The 12,074-nt window shown below is 33.3% G+C and overlaps 1 protein-coding gene across 1 annotated transcript in view; it reads left to right on the forward strand.

Annotated features, from left to right (window-relative positions):
- PCLO (piccolo presynaptic cytomatrix protein) overlaps nucleotides 1-11,025 on the forward strand; it is a 366,748-nt gene extending 355,723 nt beyond the window's left edge. The window contains exons 23-25 of the mRNA XM_089917758.1: nucleotides 3,705-3,839; nucleotides 4,254-4,399; nucleotides 6,352-11,025. Coding sequence (XP_089773884.1) covers nucleotides 3,705-3,839; nucleotides 4,254-4,399; nucleotides 6,352-6,492 — 422 coding nt within the window. The 3' untranslated portion in view covers nucleotides 6,493-11,025. The remainder of the gene's footprint in view (nucleotides 1-3,704; nucleotides 3,840-4,253; nucleotides 4,400-6,351) is intronic.
- Nucleotides 11,026-12,074: the final 1,049 nt, after the last annotated feature.

The following is a 12,074-nucleotide window of genomic DNA, read 5'->3' on the forward strand; positions in this document are numbered from 1 at the left end:
CCTACCATTTACCTATACAAAAATCAACAATCTCATTCTACTTGTCCCTTTCTCTCCCTTTGTCATCCATCTCTTTCAGTTTCATTCTTTATACTCTATCAGAATACATGACAATTACATGCTGCCCTTCTACCCACCTATATTCTGACTCTTATTTTAGTCTCAGTTCTACAATTAAATGTATTAAGTATTCACCATCACTCCTTTGGCTGAAGTCTCTCTAGTTATCTCTTTGATGTGATGAAATTCATCCTCTCATATATTTCTTGAGAAGGAATTTTTCTATGGTATTCTTGAGTTCCTTATGCTTAAACTTATGGGCTTGCTGCTTGAAAGACACTTTAGCTGCATAAAAAATCCTTGGCTTGCACTTTATTTTCTTGAATTTCTCAAGGGTAAAGCTAACACCCAGCTACTGTGAAGTATCTATGATCATTGGCTGCTGAATTATCACGATTTAACTGTGTCTAGAAGATCTGTGTTTCAGTTTATAAAACATATGGAGGGCAACTTTGCCTGTTTGGGGAACTTAGTGTTTTGAAAGAAGGAAGAGAGCACGCCAAAGTATGGTATTGGTAGATAGTTTTCCACATGTTAGGGTACATCTAGACATGAAAATATAAGTTAATTAAAGCAAAAATTAATGCAGGGAAGAAATGCATTCTAAAAACCCATATCCAAATGTGTGACAAAATTAAATCTAAATGATTAAATAACTACAATCTAATAGATTTTGTACATGATGCTTTTGTTACTTTAATTTCCTATTGGAGATTACTCAACTATATTCTTTAACAGTCATTCTCAAAGCATGGTTCAGAAATCCTCATGGGTCCCCAAGACTGTTGAAGTGCATCCAGGTCAAAATTATTTTTTAAGTATACTAAGATATTATTTACCATTTTACCATGTTGACATTTACATTGATAATGCAAAAGCAATGCTGCAGAAAACTGCTGGTGACTTAGCATAAATCAGGGCAGCAGCACCAAATTGTACTAATAGTGACTGTATTTATTTTTTACCACCATGCACTTATATGAAAAACTTGCCTGTTTCACTTAACAATATCCTTTATAAAGAAATTAAGATTCTTGTTATTAAACCTAGACCCTTAAGTACATGTGTTTCTAATAGTCTATGTTCTAGAATATTCTGTGTGATAAAATGGGAACTACACAAAAAGCACTTCTGCTGCATACCAAAATATGAACGTTGACTTGAGAAAACATGTTAGTGCAATTTATTTGAGTTGCAAGCTGAGCCAGCCTTTTTTTTACAAGAAATATCATTTTTACTTGAAAGACAACTGACAGATAAACTCTGCCTATTCAAACTTTGGTAACGTTAACCCTTGGTATCCATGGGAGATTGTTTCCAGGAGCCTCCTCAACCTCCACAAATACCAAAATCTGCTTACACTAAAGTCCCTTATATAAAATGATGTGATATTTGCATATAACCTATGCACATCCTCCCATACACTTTAAATCATCTCTAGATTACTTATAATACCTAATACAATGTAAATGATATGTAAATAGTTGCCTGCATGTGGCAAATTCAAGCTTCGCTTTTTGAACTTTCTGGAAAATTTTTTTTTTGATATTTTGATCTTCAGTTGGTTGGATCCATGGATGCAGAAGCCATGGGTGCAGAAGGCTGACTGTATTCAGCTGCCATTTTCTCAAAAATTAACAAAGTGAGTTTTTCACTTTGATAAAAACAATTGGCAATAGTTGTTGTCAATAATAAAAATCAACTTCTAAGTAAAAATAAAAATTTCCAAAACTTATACCTGCCTCCCTGAGCTTGTCAGCTTTCCAGTAGTCAGAATTTCTTTATGATATCGATGGTGATATTAACAAATGTGCTTTTAATATTGTATGAATTGTGTCAATGTTTTGAAAACCTGCATAACTCAGTAAACCAGTATTTTCCAAAACGAACAATATAGGATGTTACCAATTCAGGCATAGTTAACTGGTCCATTCAAGGTGCAAGATAGACAATTGTATTTTAAAGTAACAGTCCAAAGGTTCATTGATACAGTTTCAGATTTCACATTTACACTAATCTTAAAGAAACTACCACTTTTCAAGTGTTAATGTAGTATCAAAGATTGTCCACAGTTGTCTGAAAGGATATTAAAATACTCCTTCCTTTTCCAACTATATATATATATCTGTGTGAGACTGTCATATATTTCAAATAAAACAGCATATTGATCTGGATTTAATGTAGAAACAGGTATGAGAATCCAGCTGTCCTCTATTAAGCCAAGCACTAATGAAATTTGAAAAATATAAAATGTCACTCCTCACTATTTTTTGTTGCTTTGGAAAATACAGTTATTTTTCATTAAAATACTTATTTATAGGTATATTGTTGTCATTTTAACTGAATCAATAAATAAATTTTTAAATATCCAATTTTACTTTTTAATTAGAAATTTTAATGTTGAGTACCACCATTTTTTTAAAGAGTATAAATAAATCCTGAGACAGAAACATTTGAGAACAAATGATCTACATCCGTGTTAAAGACCTTTAATAGATTCCTATTGTTCTAAAGGTAAAACCCAAATTCTTAACATAGTACCACTTAACAGTATCTTATAATCACACGAATATTTATTTAGTTCCTCAGTCCCATGATGTTGCCTTTTGTGAACACACTGTTCCTTCTCTTTATAATGTTCTTCCCCGCCCATGTCACCTAGTTAATTCTTTCTTATTCTTCTGGTTTCAGCTCATGAAGCCCTTTCCTAGGCTTTTCTGTAAACATGCTCTTGTACTTCAGAACCTTTCCTCTCTTTCTAATTGTACACTTATTGACGAAAATATTTCATTGATGGATTTCTTCCCAATAGACAGAAAAACCATAAAACCAATAAGCATGTGTATGTTGGCTTATCATTGTATCCATTCTTCCTAACAGAGTGCTTATCACAGAGTAGGGTGGAAAATAAAATATTTGTTGGTGAATGGTAAGTGGATAAATATACGCGTCAATAGAGAAAAGGATGAAACTATAAAGAATTTGACCTAGTATGAATAGCTTTTTCAGTAATGTAAAGATCCAAGATAAACACTAGAAAGAAATACATTGAATTCATTTCAATCACTCATAATTTCCCTTGTGTAATATTATTACCATATACTCTTGTTGCCTACTTCTTTTACAAGAAAAATAGAATGGAAGTAGATATAATATACAACGACATTTAGTTGTATTAGCAAGTGTTCTTTTGCAAGCCTGTTAAGTAGTGAGCAATTGTCGGCAAACCACTTCTTGTATTTCACTTGACTTAATACTGCCTATATATTATATTAGAATTCTATTATTTTTATGTATGACTGTCTTCCTATAGTCCCCTGTAGTCTCATCTATTACCTCTTTTGGCCTAAAAATCTACAATTGAGTAATACCTACTTGCATTTCTTCCATACCCCTCTTGTTACTTGCTTATCATTATACTTAACATACTTTATTGTAAGCATATAATTTATCAGTCTCCCCATGAGGCCTTCCTCTCCTTAAGGGCTGGGACTGTATTTTATTCATCTGTGTATCCACGGGATGCGATAAGTTGTTTAGCACTTGATAAACACTCAATAAATGAAAATATGAGTAAATTATTGAACTAACCACTTAATTAATGGCATGATATATTCCTTAACTTTTTAATTAAATTGTTCCAGTTAAAACTCAGGTAATGGGAGAAATCAAGATTGCACTGAAGAAAGAAATGAAGACAGATGGGGAACAACTCATAGTTGAAATCCTCCAATGCAGAAATATCACCTACAAATTTAAATCTCCTGATCACTTACCAGGTATCTAATTTTATGATAATGAGCAATATAATGTATCTAGGAACTCTTTAGGAGTATGCCCTAAATAGCTAAAAAACGCTAATTAAAATTTGGGCTGTGTACCAAATATATCTGAAAAATATGAAATAAGAATGAGTTTCTCTTATATAGAGCAAGTTGATATTTTACTAGTTAAAAATTAGATTTTTTTCAACACAAATGTAGAGTGATGTATTTATTATACAGCAAGAAAACATTTAAGTTGCTAAGAAAATTGGTGTATATTTTAATTACTCTATGTTGTCTGAAACAAATTGTTCACAGGCTACTGGCTTTGTGTAAAATGTAGGAGAACTCTCCATATACGATTATAACTCTTTCAATAGAAAATTGTATTATTAATGGACACTTAACAAGCTGAATTCTTATTTTCAGATCTATATGTGAAAATATATGTGATGAATATTTCTACCCAAAAAAAGGTGATCAAGAAAAAAACAAGAGTATGTAGACATGATCGAGAGCCTTCATTCAATGAAACTTTTAGATTCAGCCTAAGTCCTGCTGGACATTCTCTTCAGGTAACTCATACAGTTCCGATTTTTAGATTTTCATTTATACTGTAGTTATTTCCCATTTAATTATTCAATATTTAAATGCCAATCATACACTATGTGATGTTTTATAAGTTAATTTTTAGAGGTAACTTCCCAGGGGCCCTTTAAAATTCCTCAACCCGCTCATCCCATCCATTTAGCTACCAAGTTGCCTCTCTTCTACCTACTCAGTTTCTTTTACATAGATTTTTTTCCATGCTTACTGCCACACTAATCCTCTTTGGGCCCTCATCTTTGTTATGCAAATCATCTCAGTGGTATATACCTGGCCTACTTGCCATCAATATCTTACCCTTTAATTCATTTTATCACACTGATGGCAGAGGTATCTTTTAAAAACACTGGCTACGTAACATTGAAACCCTCCAGTGATTCATCATTATCCTGACTCATTCAGAGTCCTCTAAGGTGAGTTCTAATTGTATTGACTTAATTTCATCTCCTTGTATACATTTCCACTCACGCTTGACCCCAGTCACACCAGAATCTTGAAATCAAGTTAAACCTCTAATTCTTTGCTCATATTCTTCCTCTCCTTCAATACTCCCTTCTCCATCTCTCTCCATCTATCGCAATTTTCCATGTCTTTTGATGTAAACAGCTCTTTAATAATGACCCTGGGTATAATTTATCACACCTTATTCACATAATGTTTTGCTTATCTCATTAGGCCATTAATCCCAGTCTTGTACAACAATTTGTGTACTTACCTCTCACTGCTTCTGTACTATCAGCTTCTCTAGTGCAAGGCTTGATTTTCGTCGCTCTTTGTTTTGTAGCCTAGCACAATGCTTGTGCATAGTATATCTTTAGTAGATACAGAGACATGGAATGAAAGAGGAAAAAGGAGGAGGGAGGGAAGAGATGAAAAAATGTGGGAAGAGAAGACCATGGTACTGGCACTTAGAGGCCTGTACTAGAGACCTATATAAGAGATATTGCAAAGCAAAAACTACACTGAGAGGATTAATTGACATTAGAGTTGAAGGGAGTAAGAAAGTTAAAGGATACTCTGAAATCTGTGTGAACAAATGTGTCAATCACAGAGATTGAGTACTTACAGAAGTGATGGATAGGGAGAAAGAACATGAGTTTGTCTGAAATGTGATAAACTTGATAGGAAGGCAGGGTCCAAGTAAAACATATAATGTGCCATTTGAAATCCCCAAACCAGAAGCTAAAAGAGACAGAAAAGTAGATTTTGAAGTCAGAAACGTAACAGTAAATTTTAATCAGGAATAAAGATGAATTATCTGAAGGAGATTCCGAAAAGAAAGAGAGAGCATGAGAGAAGAATTGTCAAGGATTAATGGTTATCTCCATCTCAATTTCTCTACCTTTCTTTCAACTGATCCCTAAAAGAAAAAGATTTCTTGAGTATGAGATCCCGTGGAATTTCAACTAGTGTAAGCTCTACATATGACAAGAAGCCACTTTGGAAGTGCTTCCTATAATAAAATTCCCAGTAAATTCAATGGCATTTAAAGCCAGTATTATGTTCTATCCGCCTTGTAAACTCGTATTTATGTACTCACGACTCAAATCATTCTGTGTTTGAGTTAACATTTCATTAAGTAATAAAACATGCACCTAGCAAATTTCTTTTTTGAAACTTTCAATCAGTTTAATCACAAACCTAGTTAGAGTTAGCTAGGTTTATCTAGCTAGCTAATATTATCTAGAATTCTCCTGTCCTTCAGGATATGTCTTTGCCTTTGGGAAATGTTGAGGTAAATTAATTAATATTATGCAAATCTTTTGAGGACATGTTAGTTATTAGTCCTCCTACAAGTATGCCTGCTATTTCTCTCACCCTCACCCTTTCTTGTCTCTGTTACTTCTTTGATGAGCAAATGTCCATAAAAGAGGTTGAAAATATACACACAAATATATATAATTTTGGCTATTTTTTCTAGATTTTACTTTTTTCCAATGGAGGGAAGTTTATGAAAAAGACCTTGATTGGTGAAGCCTGTATCTGGCTAGACAAAGTGGATCTCAGAAAAAGAATAGTCAACTGGCACAAACTTTTGGTCAGTCCTACTCAAGCCCACTGAAGAAATGTGTCTGCTCAGGGTATAGAAAGTGCTTTAAACAGTCTTAAATCAAGACTATAGTCGAATACTATTGTTCTAAGCTATGTTTACAGGGGTAACCATGAGAAGAAGAACAAAAGGCAAAAACATACTCAAAGGCTTGCAAATGTATTGTTGTGGAACATAGAAAAAAAAAACCTCAAATGAAAAAGTTCATATATTGAAGACAAGAAAAATAGTTCTCAAACCTTGGATTTCTTGTGGCTGTCAAGAAAAACGGTGAGAGAAATTTTGTTTGCTTAATGCAAAAATTTTTGGGTAGAGTTGAGCTACAGCTATCTAAAGGCTGAGACTCAAAGATTAATATGTTTTCTAATGCAGACAAAAGTAATCCTTTATGCAAAAGAACTTGGTTGAAAGGAAAAAACTAATGGAAAAAATCTCAGTTTTAAAAAGTCTCTTCTTCATCTTATCTTCTCAGACAACTAACTGTTTTGAGATTCTGACATAGGATACACCTACAATATGTGTCCAGACTAGAAGTAAGGAGCTTGTGTTTACAGGAAAAAGGGAACCAGGGATGTAGAAATTATAGCTTTTAGATCATGTTGTACAGGTTTTCTCTGTGTCTAAATGTTACAAGGGTGAACACCACCAGTTTTAGAATTCATGTTGTAAAAGCACACTAGTAAAACTTGAAATAAAGTATAGTTAAGACACTACTAAGTAGAAATGAAATGACATTTATCTAGAAATAAAGCCATGACTGGCTAACAAAAAAGAATATTGCCCCACAAACTTTTGGAACCTTGGTTGAAACATCAAAAACTCCATAATTTACCCTTAATCCAAGACATTTTCAGTCTACATAGCAAAGGACCTAGATTAAATTAGTATGTTCTAGGAAGCATGATAACTTGTTCTTTGTGGAATTGCAAATAAATGTATTATCCCATATATTTTCTTTCTCTTGAATGATACATGGACAGAGAGAAAATTCTCCCTCTGGCAAACAAATCGTATTAATCTGTGACATTGATTAAATTGGTGTCATTTCCTGCTCTTCCACAATGGTCTTTTTTTCCCCTTAGTACATTAACTTGTAAAATGAAAACCCTGACACTAAATTCAAGTTCTCTTTAGTGCTCTATTTTCCTACTTTAGTGACAGTATCACAGTGATCAAGTTCATCAATGTTGGGAAAATATGTGAAAAATCAACATTATATTAAGGTGAAAATATCCTTTGAGCTATTTTAATAATATGGAATAAAAGGACCAACGTCTAAGTCATTAAAATGAAGCATCCTCTTCCCCATCAACCAACAACGTGAACAAAGGAGGTAACGTGGACTTATAGGAGATGCACTCGGCTAGGATTAAAAGCCTGGCTTCTGGTCTTGGTTCTGCCGCTGACGAACTGTGTCACCTTGCACATGTCACTTAAACTCAATTTTCCTCAGTTTTCTTATTTGTGGGAAAATATAATTATATATTCCTAGCCTTCCTAATGGGATGTTGGGATGATCAAGCTAAGTGATCTATGAGAGAAGATGAAAGCACATTTCCAAATATAGTTTTATACACATAAGTGAGGAATAAGTATTATGCAGTTTTTTATTTCCCAATTTTTATATGTGAAAAAGCATCTTCCAAACAAATAGCAAGCACTGACATGGATAAAAGCAGTATATTGGCTCCAAAACTATTTTTTTCTTTAAAATATAAACTTTCGTTTAACCTAAAAAGGGGAGAAAATTCAATGAAAATGAATAGCAAATCGGATTATCATAAATTAAATAAATTATGCCGATCTTATCCTATTCCCATATCCACAAAAATAAATTAATTAAATTGCTTCTCTGTGAATTCTGAGCTTAAGAGCTGATTCTTTATTCAAAGGTGAGGTTTTAGTGGGATCAGAGAAATCATCTCCAAATATATTGCTCAGATATTGAATCTTCTCATTTTTAGAGAAAAACATACTTGAAATCTGAGAGGAACTGATTGAATTTAAGACATTAAAAAATAATTTCTAATAAATACCAGGTTACATATCTTTATTATATTCATAAAGAAATACAAATTCACTCCTTTCCAATCTAAGAAAGATAAGTCACTTTTCTTCCCTCTATTTTTTAAGACCCTCTCCCCCGAAAATGCAATGTCATTTATCATTGATATTGCTGTAAAATGAACGTGCAGCGAGGGGATCGCTAAGGATTTGATATTGCTAGGATTCTATTTTTAGAGACAACTAGATCTGCTGATGGTTGCCATGGATATTTCCAGCAGAATTTAGCACTTTAGGAAGCTTATAATCATCACTCATAACTGGGGAAGGGAAGGGTTCAGGAAGATCTCTTTCTGACATAAAAAGGCTCTGCTGTTTGTCCTTAAAGGAAACTCTGGCTCCCGTGGATCCTTTTCTGCAGCCACTTACATCCAGAAGTGTGCATGAGAGGTTTATGACCAGTTAGTTTACTTCATTCCAGCTGCAGTTTCTTTTAGGATACACAAAAGGAGGTGCCACCAAAGCAAAGGTCATACCTTGGTAGCTATTTGACCTGAAAAAGTAGGAGTCTTTCCATTACAGGTGCCCCTCTGTTCCAACAACTGGTGATGGGGCCAGGCCAATCCAGAGAGTTAAGTGACAGGGCTTCTTTTTGTGCACCAGCATCCCCCTTTGCAGCTGACCAAACACCTAGGTTGTACTGGAATTATTCTATGCAACACTGATCCTTCTACAAATGCATTTCTTCTGAATGATATTGATTACCCTTCTTACAACACAACTATTTCTTTTTTAATTGCAAATAGGGCTCTTGGTGTTTTTTACTTTTTGTATATATCACAGCACATGGTTTTCCACTTTTTATTTCATTTGTTTTACCAGAATTAGCTTTTTTTATCCTAATAGAGACAAAGTTTGTAGTCTCTAAATAACACGTGATTAGTCCGACTATAGCACTTATGCCTTGAAAAGCATCTTAATTTTTCCTACAACTTCATTGAGTCATCAGAGACGGAAGTTGCTTCTTGGTTTAAAATTCGGTCCTCAAGAAACCTTTAGCTGTGAAGCAAAAGCACAGAGTGAATTTTTACAAAAGACAGGGATATCTAGAATGGTCGTGACAGACACAGACAACGCTAGGAGCAAGAAGTTGGTGTTTCCCTGTTTTACTTAAGGTTAAGGAGACTTTTGGCGACTCTGAACTCTTTATTTATCACTTCAGTTTAAAGGAAGAGTACCCAAGACTAAGGGGTAGTGATTGTCTTTGCTCCTTAGCGTTGCCCATATTGTAATTCATCACACTAGTAAATGCATATTTTCAGCATATCAGTGGATTTGATTTTGTGGATCACACACATTAAGATAGTCATATTGTGGGAATATTATAGCTGGTAACCAGCTGATATTGATTCTTATTATAGGAACGGTTGTGATGATCATGGTGATAGAGGTAGTGAACTAGGTTGGTGGTGATGTGAAATAAAATGAAATAATATACTATATTGTGCCCAATTTATTAGAAACGATTTGATCAGTGTTTCATTTCATTAAGATATCATAAAGATGTTTATAGTATTTTTTTACTTTATTATTTAAATCATAACTAACAATATTTTTTAAAACTTATTTTCATTGCTACAATGTCTAATATTCCAAAAGCAGCCAACTACAGCTATATATGTGTTTATAACTCTATGTGTGACAGAGTGATTTTCCCTCTTTTTGAGCTTGGAGCTGGAAGTAAAAGAAAGCTCAATGAATAATTATGAGCTGTCTCTTTAATAATAACTTGCCTTTGATGTAACACAAGAATGAATGAGTGAAACAGATAATCTCATTGAATATGACACATTGATGTTTTCTGTATGTTCCATGTTGTTATTATTAAAGATAATAAATCAAAAGCATTTAATCAAATGATTCCTTATCTGATACGTAGATTGACAGCATTTTCTTAATTCGTTACCCTGTACATAACTATACATTTGGTAACCTAGACGAAGTTGAAATATTAAATCCTTGTGGCATTCAGCATGTGAATATGATTCTTGTTTGATTGTGTCTGTATATTTGTTGGTGATGTGCTCAGGTGCTCCCACTACCAATTAATGTGTGTGCTGATATCCTAACAAAAACACATCTGATGTTAAAGGAAATAAATTTCTTGTCTGAAAAAATAAAAACCTAATAAAATTGATTTCAAGATAAAAAATAGAGTACTTGGAGATATGTCTTGTTTCTAACTGTATGTTGCATGCTGTGTTGGTGATTTGCTAATGTGTCCTTCTTTTCTGTTCTACCCAAATCTCTCTGGAAAATCTAATGAACAAATAAAAATTCTTGGGCTAAATGTTGTATAAATTGAACTGAAATACATGAGATTTGTATGAAAACGCTTGTAAATCTGTCTTCAGTTTTATTCTATGTAAAAATATGTCTTGGTTTTGTGATTGTATACAAGAAGTATCTTGATAACTTACGCAAATTGTGCTGTATAAAGGCTGTGGCCTCAGCCTTACTAATAAATATTGAAAATATCAACTTCGACTTCTTGTGTTTATCAACTTGATAGGTTGATACTTAGTATAGACATGGAACTTTCTGGAACATTTTCTCTGAAAATTATATGATGGATACATTCACTCACCCAGTTTAAAAAGTATGTTTTAAACAGCACGGTTACAGAAACAGAATTAAACAAATGTATAACTTAATAAATTATTATATCAGACATTCCTATAACCACCACCCAGATCAAGAAATTGAACTTTAACATATGTGATACATTTTAATTCATTGAAGTTCTCTTATTAATCCTCAAATTTACCCTCTTGGGCCAGCAGGTACATCTTTGAGTGGACTTACATGTATCTCATTCGATAACTTTCTCTCTGTGGCAAGAATGTTATATATCATTTCTTTAACCTTAAAACAGTGTAGGAAATCTACTTAACTTGAATTTTTACTTTTATTTTTCTTTCTATTTATCTCTATATAATAATTAAATTTAGGAATGCATTGAACTGATTGATCAACTTTTATCTAATGTGCTATCCCTTCTCAATGTTTTGCTAAGATCAAGTGTAACATAGATGCCAACACCAAAAGCCAAAATTTAACAAACCCAATCGAACAGTGTATAAAAGTGGTAGACTCATGGCCATGTTGAATTATCCCAGTTACACAAGATTATTTCAATATTGGAAAATGAATTAATGAAATCCAGTACATTAATATATTAAAGTATAAAAATCATAAGATGGTAGAAAACATTTGATAAAATCCAACATCTATTTATATCTATAAATTGAACAACTGAACAAAATAGTGAGACCAGCCGACTCGCACAGGAATGGACCCTTCATATCTAACAGGAGATAAAGCAGAGCTGCAAAAAAGCATGAACTTTCTAAGCACGGTCAGTTGGGTAGCCACTTGAAAAAGGTGCTTAGCAAAATAAGGTTAATTAGAACATGTGTAGCCTGTTTTGAGTGGAATGATGGGCACAGAACCAGTTTTTTTTAATGGACTCAACAAATATTTAATTCTTTTTAGACCTTTGGATTGTATCAAAGGTAGACTGAAAACTC

Source organism: Delphinapterus leucas, chromosome 9 (assembly GCF_059928025.1).
Source record: "Delphinapterus leucas isolate spDelLeu-1000000601 "Yukka" chromosome 9, BTC_Dleu_Yukka2, whole genome shotgun sequence".
NCBI classification, from domain to species: domain Eukaryota; kingdom Metazoa; phylum Chordata; class Mammalia; order Artiodactyla; family Monodontidae; genus Delphinapterus; species Delphinapterus leucas.